This window comes from Herpailurus yagouaroundi, unplaced genomic scaffold, assembly GCF_014898765.1.
Source record: "Herpailurus yagouaroundi ecotype Mexico unplaced genomic scaffold, PumYag 187, whole genome shotgun sequence".
NCBI classification, from domain to species: domain Eukaryota; kingdom Metazoa; phylum Chordata; class Mammalia; order Carnivora; family Felidae; genus Herpailurus; species Herpailurus yagouaroundi.
In genome coordinates this window covers 2,972,102-2,987,724 of record NW_024412418.1, presented here as the reverse complement: position 1 = coordinate 2,987,724, position 15,623 = coordinate 2,972,102, and the positions used below count along the sequence as shown (strand labels likewise).

Sequence of the window (15,623 nt, the reverse complement as noted above, 5' to 3'; positions counted from 1 at the left end):
GTTCAGAGAACTTTAAAAACATGAAAGTGAACTGTAGCAAACAAGCATGTTAGGGACAGAAGAAATGAAAATCCAAACTTTGGAGAAATAAATATAAATCTGGCATTTGTGGTAAGGGTTTCACTGTTGTCCTATGCTCAGGGACCTGTTTCAAGTCCCCCTGAAACTTCAGAGAGCTTCACCTGTTCCTTTGCTACTGATGGCCTTTTTCAGGGCACCTTTGACATCCTTGTTCCTAAGGGTGTAAATCAGCGGGTTGAGTAGGGGGGTGATGAAGGTGTAGACTAGGGCAAACTGGCGGTCCTCATCCACCGACGAGCTCGATTGGGGACGCAGGTAGACCAAGGCACAGAAGCCATACTGCAGCAGGACCACGGTGAGGTGCGACGAGCAGGTGGAGAAGGCCCGGCGGCGGCCCTCGGCGGAGCGGATGCGCAGGATGGCGGAGGCGATGAACACATAGGACACACAGATAAGCAGGAAGGGGACGGTCAGCACCAGGATGCCCACCACGTAGAGCACCGCCTGGTGCACGCGGATGTCGGCGCAGGCCAGCCGCAGGACGGGAGGCACGTCGCACAGGAAGTGGTTGATTTCCCGGCGGTGCCCGCAGAAGGGCAAGGTGAAGATCAAGCAGGTGAGCTGCAGGGAGAGGAGGAGGGCCAGGCCCAGGGCGCACAGCACCATCCGGACGCACAGCTTCTGGGTCATGATGAGGGTGTAGCGCAGCGGGTGGCAGATGGCCACGTAGCGATCGTATGCCATGATTGCCAAGAGGAAGCAGTCAGCGCCGCCAAGCGTGAGAAAAAAGAACATTTGGGCCCCACAGCCAGCCAGCGGAATGGGTTTCCGGGCGCCCCAAAGGTTGGCAAGCATCAGAGGCACCACCACTGTGGTGTAGCTGATCTCTACGAAAGACAGGTTGCACAGGAAGAAGTACATGGGGGTGTGCAGCGAGCTGTGTGTGCGCACCGCCCAGACGATGGCCGCGTTGCCACAAAGGATCATCAAGTAGAGCAGGAGGAAGAGGAGGAAGAGGAGGGCCTGGAATTCGGGGACGGTGGTGAACGTGCGGAACACGAACTCGGTGGGGCCGGATTGGTTGAGGACGGGGCTCCTGGCAAACATGTCCCCTGCAAGAGAGAGACAGAAAGGGCCGGATCTTTCTTTGCTGAGTTGTTTTATTGTCCGAGTTAGAATAAAGGCACGTTTCGTGCAGAAAAAAATAACTCAATTCCTCAAATCATCTAGTTTGTTAAAAAAAACCAAACGAAAGTGAAGTGTTGGGTGTTGTGTGATATAAATGTCGTGAGAAGTAAAACAGTAAAACCCTGCTGTGTCTAAATAATTATTCCAAGTATTGTTTTATAAAGAACGGAAGTTTCCAATATAATTTTTTTTAATATATGAAATTTATTGTCAAATTGGTTTCCATACAACACCCAGTGCTCATCCCAAAAGATGCCCTCTTCAATGACCAATATAATTCTTAAGAAGTTTATTATGAAAAATAATTTTTAAGAGTACTCCAGACCTAAAACCTCTCAACTGATATGAAAAATATGAAAAATGGATAGGAGAAAGGAGAGAGAGGGAAACTTAGTTTTCTCACACTGTGTAAAGAGTGACTTATATGTAGACTTTATATGATTAAAGTATAAACTTTATTGAGATGTGGGTGGTTAGAGAAAAGTTTATTCTTTATACATTCTTTAATATTTATTTATTTATTTATTCATAAAATGTTTTTTATTTATTTTGAGAGAGGGAGGGGGAGGGAGGGGCAGAGAGAACGGGAGAGAGAGAAGCCCAAGCAGGTTCTGTGCTGTCAGCACAGAGCCTGACGCAAGGCTCGATCTCACGAACCTTGAGACCATGACCTGAGTGGAAATCAAGAGTTGGGTGCTTAACTGACTGAGCCACCCAGGTGCCCAATTCTTCAATATTTAATATTGATCACTTTAATATTAAACACAAAGAGAATGTATTTTTCCAAATATACATAATATAAACATATATGTCTTTTTCCAAAGTTAAAGAGAAAAATTAAAGAAGGAAGCTATTATTCAAAAGAAAAAAAGAACAAAATGGATACAGAAATGGGGGTAAAAACGTGCAGTTATGTGTTTTAAATATGCTTATGCAATTATATGTTAAAGATTTTAAGGAATGCATACATTTTAAAATTGATTTTTTGCGCAGGTGTGTGGGTGGCTCAGTCAGTTGATCATCCAACTTTGGCTCAGGTCATGTTCTCGTGGTCTGGGGGTTCAAGTTCCCAGTCGGGTTCTGTGCTGACAGCTCAGAGCCTAGAGCCTGCTTTGAATTCTGTGTCTCCTTCTCTCTCTGCCCCTCCCCTGTTCGTACTCTCTCTCAAAAATAAAAATAAATAAATAATGTAAAAATGATAATAAATTTAATTTTTTTCGTAATTGCCTTTTCAATGATCTGATCAATTTCTGGCTCTGATTGCATTGGATGAAAGAGCTTTTACTTTACAGAAAGCACAAAAGTTTTTCTCTGTACCAGCAATAAGTACTTAGAACATTCTAATCCCAATAGCCTCACAAATATAAAGTGTCAAACACTGTAATGTAATCATAAGACAAATTTAAGGCAGCTAGTAGAGCTTTTTTGTATGGAAAAACTCAACATTTTAGCAATATTATGTATCTTAAAAATAATGCATGTAGTTGGTATGAGTCTGATACAGATCCCAAGATAATTTGAGTTTGTATACGTGCACACTTTTGTGTGCGTGTGCATGTATTTCATAATGTGATTTTAAAGTTTATTTGGAAGAACAGCCAAGTGAGAATGGATGTTCAAAAAAGAGTGAGGGTGAGGCTTGCATTAACTATTAAATTGTAGCATTAAATAATAACATGTTGTATATCAAAATTAAATCAATTAAAAATACATGCAGGAATAGAGAGCTCAGTAAGACAGAAAATACTCATAAATATGTGAGTCTCCAATTCATGATAAAGGTATGGCAGCATAGCAGATTGGCTAAGTGCATGTTTTCTGCCATCAGACTCCTTGGGTTCAAAGGAATCATGGGCACTTTACATAAAATCCATATACTTCAATTTTTAAAAGCCATAACATGGGAATGACAATAAAGACACTTGGACAATATAATGAAAATAAATTAAAAGCACTTAATATGGCATCTGTCCCTATAAACATTCACTAAATGTTAACTCAAACTATTTTTCAAATAACTACAGTATGGAATAATGGACCAATATTCATTTTGATATGAATTTTTAAAAATTATCATATGCTGACATTTATTTTTGGATGGCCAGAAAGCATATTCTTAAAAAGCAGAATCAAAAAGGAAATCATAAAGAAATCATATAGGTAAGGACAAAACTAAGATCCTGAGCCAGCAGGATCTAGTTATGAGAAGGTAGAGTCTCCCCTACACTCTTTGGTTCTTGGATTTCATTCTTTTAACCTGTTATCAATTACTTGGTAACTTTGACAAGACGTCCCAAAGACCTACACAGAAAAGACAGATTTGTTGGAACAATTCCATTGGAGAGTCGAATACAAATATTCAATCTCCGAATCCATACATGTAGAGAGGGAGGCAGTCTCCTACAAAGTATGATTAGAGAAGCCTGAGAAAAAGCCCTGCTACTCCATACTGTCCCCACCATATTGTCCCCTGACCACTGTGAAGGAAATTCTTGAGTTAATTATTCCTGTGTGAAAACACACAGGCTCTAAGGTCCTTTTGCCTGCATTTGAATCCAGGTTCTGCCACACACCAGCTCTCTGGCCTTGAAAATTTACTTAATAAGTAAACCTACAAAGCTCAGTTTCCTTAGCTGACAATCTGCAGCGTTCGTGTTCATGTTAGTAAAAATATACACACAGTGCCTTGTGTGTTGCCCAGCTCTTCCCCCTCCCAAACATTTCCTATTGTAAGATCTATATAACACAATATTTACCATTTTAATCGCTTTTAAGTATATAGTTCAATGGTGTTAAGTATATTCAGATTTTTGTGCAACTATCAATGCCATTATCGACAGAAATCTTTTCATCTTGCAAGAGTGAAACTCTATACCATTAAACAACTCCCCATCTCTCTTCCTTCCCAGCCCCTGGCAACTGCAATTCTACTCTCTGTGACTATGATTTTTTTCTTAATGTTTATTTATTTTTGAGAGAGAGAGAGAAAGCTCACGAGCAGGGGTGGGGCAGAGAGAGTGGGGGACGGAGAAGCCTAAGCAGGCTCTGTGCTGACAGCAGAGAGCCTGATGCAGGGCTCAAACTCAGGAACCATGAGAACAGGACCTGAGCAAATCGGACCCTTAACTACTGAACCACCCCCTCTGTTTCGGTGACTTTGACTACTCTGGTTTCCTCATATAAGTGGGACCCTACAGTATGTCTCTTTGTGACCGGCTTATTTCACTTCGTGTGTCTAGCTTTTAAGAGGGGCCTATCTCTTCCCAGTGCTCACCCTCTCTAATCCCTTGACTACTATCTTGTTTCTCTCCTGAAATGGCTGGAAGTCTGTCAGCCTGGGTGACTTTTCCTTCCTTTCTTTCTGGCTAATTTCTACAGGTTTCTGCTCAGGAAGCAATTGTCCAGGAAGAATTCCTGATTCTCCTTCTCTCTGCACCTCTGGGTAAGGTGCTGTTTGTATGAACTGCTGCAAAACTGTCTCAGTTCCGAGACTGCTGTGCCTGCATCAGACTAAGCACCGTCAAGCAAGCAAGAAAGCTAGCTAGCATTTATTGAGCACCTGACGCCTACTGAAATCTTAGTCTCAGCTCTGGGGAAACCATTTTAAAAAATATGAAAAATGATGTGTGTCTTTAATCATGTAAGGGAGACCCGATGTTTAACAGAATTTGGGAAAAACTCTTCTAAGTGAGAGTTTCCTATGTAACCTTTCTAGAATATCAAAGCTATAAAAGACCTCTCCTCCTACATAGAAAGATGATGGATGGATGGATGGATGGATAGATAGATACATACATACATTTATAAACGAATAGATAAATAGGTACATGGATACATATATACATAGTCAAGCACATTTGGGAAAAACTAAATAGTCTCTTTGTGACCTGCAGAGGAGATAAGCATTGAAAGGCTTTTAGAATCCTGATGTGCAGAAGTAACTATAAATTTAACTTTTCAACACTTATTTCTCTGGCGTTTCACAAAAGCTCCTTTAGGTGCCTTGGCAGCATATTCAAACATAATAATAATGGCTCATGTCACAATGTGAAGGCACTCTGGTAAACTCTCCACATGTGTTAATTCAGACGCACCTCGCAACTACACCATGAGCTGGGTCATATTTTATGCGTATTTTACAGATCAAGAACTGAGAAAGATTAAATAGTCTGAGATTCAACAGCTGGTCCATGGTGGAGTTGTGATTTAAGCCCAAGCATTTTGGATCTGGAAAAGAAAGACCTAAGTTTGGGCCCTGGCTTCACCACTTCTGAGTTACGTGATTTTGGACAAACCACAATCTAAGTAAGCCTCCTTGTCCTCATCTGGGGAGTGTGGAGAATTACGTCCAAACCACTAAGCTATTTGATTTATTTAACCCTTCTTACATGTACTTTGAAATTTCTCCCTGTACTCTAAAGTAGGGATTAGCAAACTTTTTCTATAAAGGACAAGATAGAAAATATTTTAGGCATTGTAGGCTACATGGGGTCCTTGTGTATTATGTATCTCTCTCCCTCCTTGCCCTTTCTCTCCTTCCTTCCTTCCTTCCTTCCCTTCCTCCTTCATTCCTTCCTTCCCTCCTTCCTGTCCTTTTCTTCTCTCTCTCTTTCTGCCTCCCTCCTTCCCAATCTCCTCTCTCTCTCTTTTTTATTCTTTTCTCTTAAAGTACAAAACATACTCCTAGCTCAAGGGCTGCACAAAAAGAGGCTGAATTTGGTTTATAGCCTAGTTTGCCTATCCTTGCCCTGAAGTATTATATGCAGCAGGTTAAGATCAATTAGGAAAAAAAATAACCGTTAGTTTTTAAAAAGTAAAGTCTCTTAAGATGTTTCCTTACCTCCTTGCAATTCACTTCATTCCGTCAGCCACCAAAGAACATTCATAAAGGCAAAAATTTTTTTGTTTCTGCCTATAGATGATTAAGGCACTTCTTTCAGAATGCTTCCTGACCCTATGTATTCTGTTCTTTGAGAATGAAATGAAATATGAATACATGGGATCCAGATGTGTATAATCCCCTGGAAATGAAAAGTAACCAGTAGGTGATGTCTTTGTAATATCTAGATGTGCATGGCAAAGAGTGTACTGGTGTTCAGGAAGAGAGTCAGGTTTTAGAAAGCCATTCTTGGAATAGGGAAAGATAAAGAGGAACATAAGGAAAGTGGGTATACTTTGGAATTATTCTAAGCCAGAGTTCATGGAAAGACCAGACTCCTTTTCTGCATTCTCCTCTTTACTCAGAGTCCATTTTGCCTGATTTAGCCACATAATTCAGTGGTGCTCTATAGGATGTCTTAAAATAATGGGTCCCAAAGAGGAGGAATTTCCCCAGTGGCCTTACTTAAACCAAATTAAACTAAAAAATATTGGGAGGAAATTTCCTGCATTGATCAACTGTGACAAAGTTAACGGGCACCTTGGTAGTCACAGACAACTGTTGTCCGGGGACCGCAGGGTGGTGTCCTCATTCGAACCTAAACCCAACCCATAGGAACATAAGGATGGGTATTCTGGCAAATTCAATCTATGGGAAACATTCGTGCCAGCTCAGCTTCCCCAAAGCAGTAGACTACATTAAAATTATCCTCACCCGGGCAACTGGGAATGTGAATTTTAGGCTGAGCTTTGCCACTTAAATGCTAAGTCAACTCAGGCAAATTTTGAAGATTTTTATATTTGACTTTCCTCACCTATATCATGCATGGTTGAACCAGGTGATGTCTATGGTCCCCTCTCACCTCAAAGTCTACAATTTCTACTTCTCTCTCAAGGAACAGAGAACATATGAGAGAACAGCAGCCCGCTATCGCTCGTAGCTTCCTTATTTCCCCTGTCAATCATAGCATATTTCTCTCTGCTGAGCTCTGCCCCATTCCCACACATTTCCATGATAATAACTTATTTGGTCATTATATTTATAGTGAGATATCATGCTTGTTCTTATGTTTATAATCTGATGCCCGAAGCAAATGGGTGGCTTGACTTAGCTATTGCGTATGTGAATGCCTTTGCCACGAGCAGGCGCGTTATTCTAGCCTTCACCCAACTAAGTTGCCAGACTACTTTCAGCCTATCGTGGTCAGGTTATAAGTCCCAGTCATATCTTAGAGCAAAAGTATGTACTTTATTTTTTTTTTTTAAGGTCTATTCATTTATTTTGAGAGACAGAGAGAGCGCTAGCAGGGGAGGTACAGAGAGAGAGAGCAAGAGCGAGCGAGCGAGAATCCCAAGCAGGATCCACATTGTCAGTGCAAGCCTGATGTGGGGCTCGATCTCATGAACAGTGAGATCCTGACCTGCGTCGAAATCACTGATGCTTAACTTACTGAGCCACCCAGGCACCCCAAAAGTATGTATTTTAAAATACATGGTGTAGAATTTCTATGTAGTTACAGTTGTGGAAGGAGATTTTTCTCATTACTTTCTCCTCAGATGTTAAATGAATGATTACAGATGAAATTTCACTCGGCCCGTAAGGAGGAACATTGACTATCATGTAGCAAATAGCCTTCAATGGGTTCCAAATGTCCTAACCTCAGATCAGTAAGGTTTATCCCAATCAACAAGTTAGAAGTGTTTGCCTGCATAACGGTGTTGACATTCACACGCATGGTAGAATTTGGAGTTGGAATAAATTATTCTTGATGGATTCATCAACCCTGTATGGAAGGGTTTTCACACAATGCCAAGGAGCAACTCCTTTCCCGACAGTATGTGACTCAATTACTCCCTCACATCCACACATGCTCAGTATCTTCTCTGTCTCACCCTCCCTCTTCTTTTCACCCTCTAGCCCCATTCTCAGCAAATAGCACTCTCTCGGGGAAGCCGTCAAGAAAATACACACATGCTATCACAAAGCACATCTGCCTCTCTCTCACTAGAACATTAGAAATGCTAGTTTTATGAAGTACTCACGGAAAACTTGGAGAACTAAAAAGATTTGCAGTGTGTACATGTGTTTTGGGTACATGTGTTGCAAGAATAGCACTAATCTCCATATTCTTTGACATTTTAAAATTTATATGTTAGTACTGATGATGAGAAGGACATTAAAGTCCTGCATTTTCAACATCTCCTGGACGCTCCAAAGAGAAAAGAACCAGACGATTCTGCAGCTGGGGTCACAATATTAAACCTATCTTGACCAGTTGATTAAACAGAGTTAGACAGAGAAATTGGTCTTTGTTGTGGTTTCCCAGTATGGTCCTTGGCCCCAGGGAGATGTCCTCAGGTGGATATAGGATATAAACACAGGTCTGGGTCAGAAAATTAAAAAACCTTCAGGAGTGGAGAAATAAGGTCAGATGGTTATGAAGTGGGGGGGGGGGGCAGGGCAGAGAGATGTGATATTCTCTATACTTTTGCTAAAGGTATAATAAAAATAATTCTAAAATTTGTTTCTTTACAGCATGCCAAACACTGTACTGAGTACATAAAATGTATTATCTCATTAAATCTTACCCCAACTCTCTGAAGTAGTTACTATTGTTATGCACCAGGCACTATTAACATAGTTTGAGTCCAGATTGTCTCCCATCAAAGACTTTTGATTTAACCATTGCATTAGTACTCTTTCTTTCTTTCTTTCTTTCTTTCTTTCTCCCTTCCTTCTTTCCTTCCTTCCTTCTTTCTTTCTCTCTTCCTTCCTTCCTCCCTCCCTCCTTTCTTCCTTCCTTCCTTCCCCCTTCCTTCCTTCCTTCCTTCCTTCCTTCCTTCCTTTCTCTCTCTTTCTCCCTTCCTTCTTTCCTTCCTTCATTTCTTCTTTCTTTCTCTCTCTTCCTTCCTCCCTCCCTCCCTTTCTTCTTTCTTTCTTTCCAACTACTAGTACAATTTAAAAACACTCCTTCAGAATGGAGAGTTTGCGAAACCATTTTCTTATGGTTGTAAGGCCATTAGTGACTTCTTTTCTGGATGCTTGTCTTTCGAATCAGAATTCTTTAGAGAGAAAAAAAAGCAGTCTTGTTCTTGCAGTCTGGTTTTGCGAAGAGTGACAACTCAAGCTATGAGGCCCCCATGAGGAATATAAGCTTTCACTGTCATCTAGAGAGAGGACAAATCTAACACTATCACAGTGAGAGCCTTCAGTGGGTGCCTGTTCTTATCCCCTCTGCTTTTCTTTCTATCGATCCAGGGGGTAGAAAAAATTGGGCCATTGTTTTTTGCTGTTCCATATTTGCCAGTAGAAATTTTCTTACAAGGGTTGGAACCCTGTTATTTATTATTTCCTTATGTTAGTCTCAAATTAATCATTTTTAAAATCTTGAATTTCATGATCATCTGGAATGCCTCAAAAGCTCAAAGGGTGACCCGTGGACCTTCAGATATAAGCACTGAGTTTAGTTAGTGAAAATGGTTTGTACTTCCATGGAATGAGGGATGACCTGAGATATGTCACTGTGGGGTGACCTGAGATATGTCCTCTATTTGGGCTCATAAAATGAGCACATCTTGAATCCATTAGGGACTCAGCTTGGTACTGACTCATTTGCCCAATCTCCGTTCATTCACTCATGTATTTATTCACTCATGTAGCCATCCATTCACATATCTCTTCAGTCATTAATTTAATTTCTCATTGAATAAACATCTAATGATTCCTAGTAAAAACCAAGCCTGGTAGAGGAGAGAGGGCTGATGTATGAGCTAAGAGCAGTCATCAGGAGAATATAGTTCCCATTAGATGCCAGGTCCAGGGATATCTTTTAACTTGTAGAAAACTACATTTTGGCCTCATTGAACCGGAGTGGCTGAGGATATTATTTCATTCTTCTGTGGCTCACCTAAAAAAAATTCCCCTCACTGTTGATCTTGAAGTTTAGTGTCTTGTTAAAGTCAAAGTCACAGTTAATAGTTTGGGGAAGGGCTTGAGTTCACTCATGTGTTCCTCATGCTTATGTCTTAGTTTGCTCAGGCTGCTGTAACAAAATATCATAGACGGGGTGGCTTATGCAGAACAAATTTATTTTTCACAGTTCTGGAGGCTGGAAGTTTCAGGTCAGTGCTCTGGCAGATTCCGTGTCTGATGAGAGCCTGCTTCCTGGGTCACAGAGAGCTGTCTTGCTATTTCATCACATGGTGGAAGGGGCAAGGTCATCACAAGGTGGAGGTCTCTCTGGGATTTCTTTTTTAACAGCATTAATCACATGCATTAGATGACTAATCTGCCCCCTTTTGAAAGACCCATCTCTTACTACTATCACATGGGGTGCTAGCATTTAATATATGAGATTTGGGAGCACACATTCAGTCTATAGCAGCTGCCATCCCCAGAAATAATCTGACAGAAACTTTTGATTGTATAAATTTATTACATGTTTCTATTAAAAGGTTACGGAAGCATATTTGGGAGATGAGTTGCTACATTATCCCATTGCTGTCCACCACAGGGTGTTAGATGTGGTTAAATCACCGTCTAAACCTGCCTGCTGAATGTGCTGCACAGCTCTTGTGACTAATCCCCCACACCAGCCCTCCAGGACTTCAAAGGTCAGGGCATGAAGGCTTTCTGTGCACACATTCGCCCCTTACTGCCTTTTTCCTATTTCTTCCCAGGAAAGCGATGGGACACTTGGGGGTTGATGAAGGTGAGCACATCGGATGTTAAGGTTCATGGTCTTCCACCTTCTTAAACGAAGATGTTCACTGGAGCACGCAGGATTCCCAGCGGCGTGTCTTTATCCAACTGAATGTGTAGCACGAAGCTTCTGGAAAACAGGGATAACAGGGCTTCCCAGATAGCAAGGGCTTTAGTGTAAGTAGCAGCAACGCATGGACGGAGCTCATGGGCTCTTGTCCTCTTTATGTATGTCTGATGACCTCAAGAACCTATGTTGCTTAATACCCTCCTACTTAGAGCTTGGATGAGCAGTGGGGATTTGGGGTCTTCAGAATGTCCACATTAAAGGATATTTAAACAGTTTCAAGGAGATGCTAGCTCAATATTATTGTGACTCTTCATGTCCCTTTGAGTCCTAGTGATTTATTACAAAGATAATTGTATTATACTGAGAAGACTCGTGGTCCTTGATAAAAGAGAATGATTCTTCATCTTAGTATTCCTTATGCCCTCTACATGGTGTTATGGTGTTAAACGATTGTTAGCGGAACTAAACTGGAAAGAGTGTGCTTTGGAGTCCCACAGACTTGGGTTCAAAGTTCTCACTTTGCCACCATCTGCCTGTGTCTTAGCCTCCATTTCCTCCTCTCTACCTGGCTGATCACCTCAGAGGTAGTGTGGGATCTGAATGAGCTCACGTATGCAAATAATGCGTCGACACTAGATGATAAATAAATATCATCTTTTTTGGGGGGGGGAGTCTCAATCCCCTCTTTGTATCAGGCTCTGGGGAAGTGGTTGCATTTGACAATCTCCTGGTGCTCAGGTCTTATCCCTAGATGCATTAAATCCTACACTCTGGAGCTGGGATCCAGACAGCAGTATTTTAAAAAATCTCCTCTAGATTAGTGTTATGTGCAGTCAAGGTTGAGAACTACTGTTCTAGGTTACTGTTTCTGGGTTGCATCCAATGGTTTTCAAACCTAAGTATGCTTTGGAATCACCAGAAGGACTGGCTAAGATGTAAATAGCTGGCTTATAGTCCTAGAGTTTCTGGTTCTGTCGGTCTGGGGTGGAGGTTTCTATAACTGGCACCTTCTAAAAAGTGCTAGGTGAAGCTGATGCTGCTCGCCTTGTAATGATGCTTTTGAACCACTGGTCTCAGGAAACAGTTCTCAAAGTGCAACCTGCACACTATCCTCTTCTGAAATAAAGGGGAAGCTTGTTAAGAATGTAGGCAGACTTTCCTATCCAGACTCCCTTATATGAGCTTTATTAGAACACAGGTAAGGAATAGGGATGGGTATATTTTCACCCTCTGAACTCTGTTTTTCTCTCTGGAATTCAGGAACTAAATAGATTAAACTCACATAGTATCCCTCATTATCTATACTCACCACTGGCATTTGTGCTAAGTTCAGGATCCAGGTATATGTGGATAATGGTGGATAATTATACAGATTTCTGGGCTCTACCAGAAATATACTAAATTAGATTATCTGGAATTAACTCCTGGAATTCTGCATTTCAACATCTCTCAAGGTAACTCTTTTTTTTTAATGTTTTATTTATTTATTTTTGAGACAGAAACAGTGTGTGCGAGTGAGAGGGAGGGAGAACTCACAAGCAGGCGAGGGGCAGAGAGAGAGAGAGAGAGAGAGAGGGAGAGAGACAGAATCCAAAACAGGTTACAGGCTCTTAGCTGTCAGCACAGAGCCTGATGTGGGGCTTGAACCCACAAACCATGAGATCGTGACCTGAGCTGAGGTGGGATGCTCAACCAACTGAGCCACTCAGGAGCCCCTCTCAAGGTAATTCTTTTTTTTTTTTTTAATGTTTATTTATTTTTGAGAGAGACAGAGACAGACGGTGAGTGAGGGAGTGGCAGAGAGAGAGGGAGACACAGAATCAGAAGCAGGCTCCAGGCTCTGAACTGTCAGCACAGAACCTGATGTGGGGTTTGAACTCACAGACCTCATGGATCTCACGGACTGTGAGACCATGACCTAAGCTGAAATCATACGCTTAAGTGACTGAGCCACCCAGGCAACCCTCAAGGTAATTCTTAAGAGAATGAATGTCCAAGAACCATATCTCTAGACTATGTACAAAAATCATAGAGTTATTTTGAGTTTTAGTAATTACAAATGTAATTCTGGTATCACACACTTAGGAGATTCACCTGCAAATCACTTTAGACCAATGTAGTGTGGGATCTCAAAGTATCTAGGCTTGTAATCTTCGTTTTAAGATAGAAGCACCATCCTCTTTCTGGTAAAAGATATCCAATTTTTGTCCTATGCAATCACAATCCCAAAGCATGAACAAAACCTGTCTCATTTGGGAGGGAACTACGCAGAGAAATGAAAGACAAGAAAGAAATAAAATAAAAAATATATTCTTAGATACTAGAAGTCCAAGAGAAATGTCATATGGTTTGCATGCTATTTCTAATTAGTAGGCTAAACCCAATGAAGATTTTGCTTTTCCAACCACCTTCTGAAATGCACCCTTGACCTCTTTGTTCCTTAGGCTGTAGACCAAAGGGTTCAGCATGGGGATGACCATGCTGTAGAACACAGATGCCATTTTGTCTGTGTCCATGGAATGACTAGAACTTGGCTGTAAGTACGTGAAGATGATTGTCCCGTAGAAGATGGAAACAGTGGTAAGGTGGGATGCACAGGTGGAGAAAGCCTTCTTCTGCACCTGAACTGAGCGCATCCTCAGGATAGCAATAAAAATGAACAGATAAGAGTTCAAGATAACCAAGAGGGTGAAAAAGACATTGAACGCTGCCAATGTGAAGAGCACAATCTCATTCATGTAGATATCAGAGCAAGAGAGAGACAGCATTGGGGGAATGTCACAGAAAAAGTGATTAATTACATTGGAATGACAGAAAGAGAGGTGGAAAGTGAAGGCAACATGGATGGAAGACTGCAAGAGTCCACAGATGTAGGATCCAGTGGCCAGTAAGGTACACATAGCACTTGTCATGGTGGTGGTGTAACGCAAGGGTTTGCACACAGCTGCATGGCGGTCAAAGGCCATTGAGGCCAGAAGGAAACTTTCAATAGTGGCAAAGGCTGAGAAGAAGAACATCTGCGCAGCACATGCATTGTAGGATATGATCTTATCTCCTGTGAGAAACCCCACCATTACCTTGGGAGTGACAGCCGAGGCATAAACGCAGTCCACGAGGGAGAGGTTGCTGAGGAAGAAGTACATGGGAGTGTGGAGATGAGAGTCCAACAGAATCAACACGATCATTCCAATGTTCCCAACCAGAATGATGAGGTAAATGATAGTGAAGATGGTAAACAAAGGGACCTGCATCTCCAGGGCATCTGTGAGCCCCACAAGAATGAATTCCACCACCTCTGAAATGTTCTCCATGAAAGTCCTTTGGGAATCACGAGAGGCGTCTATGACAAGATGAGCAAACACAAGGTAATGCTAATGAGCAAACACAAGATAATGGCTGTCGGTCATTCACTGACTGTGAATGGTGTCTCTGGCCCATGTGTGTCAGCTTTCTGTCAAAGGCAGGAACCCACAGGCAGCAAGCTGGACTGAACACTGGGTGGGGGTGAGTTGAGCGAAGCCGTTCATCTAGAAGTTATGTGGAAGGACACTGACATGTCCTTGCTGATGGCCGCCACAGGGGACGGTGTTATGACTCTGGAGGCACATTTCAGCTTGTCTGTTGTACGGCATCCTCTATTACACTAAACCAACAAGACTCTCACTACTTGCCGTATCTTGCAAGCACTCTTATTCCAAGTTCGTGAAAGCTTAATCAACAAAAAGGAAGAGAAAAGAAACATTTTGTCAGTCACTGGTATATGCAATGGCAAGCCTCATCAAACACACTTCTTCTCTCTGCGGGATCCTTCACTGACTTGTTCATAATAGCTGAAGATGTACAGTGATTTGGGATCCTGCTTTAGGGACACCCACTCTTCACTTTCTAATTCATGAGGGTCCTCACTTGGCTGCTCCACTTCAACCGTTGGCCCCTGAAGGAAACGTCATGATTTCTGGCGCATGCTTAGTGATATTGGTGTCTTTCAGTAACTCTAAAAAAGAAGTAACAGTTTTTCAAAAGGTTGAAGCAAAACTTTCATTGTTTTCTCTCTATGTCACGGTCCTTATTTTTCTCCTAGGCTGATGTTTTCCATCTCTGACCACCATTGATGTCTTTGCTTTATTCGTGGAAGGGAGAGTGTGGGGGAGGTGAAAGTGTTACTTTCATTTTCGCCTAGGGACTTTGTACCGTTGACCAAGCCGTGGGTGTCCATCCATGTTATCTGTGTGTCTGGTTGTCCTCACCTCCAGTGGCAGTTTAGCTAACAGCTTACTGTGGTTGCCATGGTTACAGTATGAGAAGCCCTCTCAACCCAAGAGACCCTTCTGACTCTGGAATCCATCACATACATTTCTCCTAGATTAAAAATCCTTCATATTGAAGGAAGGGCATGATACAGCCCCATCTTTAAGAATAGCCTAGTGGGAGAGACCTATTATCCCAAAGCTATGTTCATCAGAACGTATTTCTAAAGTAGAGGTTATGTATGCCCAGGGCACTTTGGAAGTAAATATACTTCCAAGATATATGGTAAGCCCAACACAGACTCTCAGGAAACCTCTCTGGAGATGATTACACCTGAGTTGTGGTTTTGGAGATTCCAGACATATGAGAATTATTAGTTAGTATAATAGCAATACTTCTGTAGTACTTACTTTGTGTCAGAAACCGTTCTAAGCCGTTCACATATATTAACGCATTGAGTACATTTAGCAACTCTGGGAGGCAAGCTCTATTATTACTCGCTTTGTACTTCAAAAG

The 15,623-nt window shown here is 41.8% G+C and overlaps 2 protein-coding genes across 2 annotated transcripts; both read right to left on the bottom strand.

The window, feature by feature from the left end:
- Positions 1–168: 168 nt before the first annotated feature.
- On the bottom strand, positions 169–1,128 carry LOC121043922 (olfactory receptor 10Q1-like). Its single transcript, XM_040495899.1, has one exon. The coding sequence runs from the start codon at positions 1,126–1,128 to the stop codon at positions 169–171; it is 960 nt and encodes a 319-aa protein (XP_040351833.1).
- Positions 1,129–13,225: 12,097 nt separating this feature from the next.
- LOC121043776 (olfactory receptor 5B12-like) lies at positions 13,226–14,170 on the bottom strand. The gene has a single exon (XM_040495774.1). It carries the CDS (start codon positions 14,168–14,170, stop codon positions 13,226–13,228), a length of 945 nt encoding a protein of 314 aa, XP_040351708.1.
- Between the last annotated feature and the right edge of the window lie 1,453 nt (positions 14,171–15,623).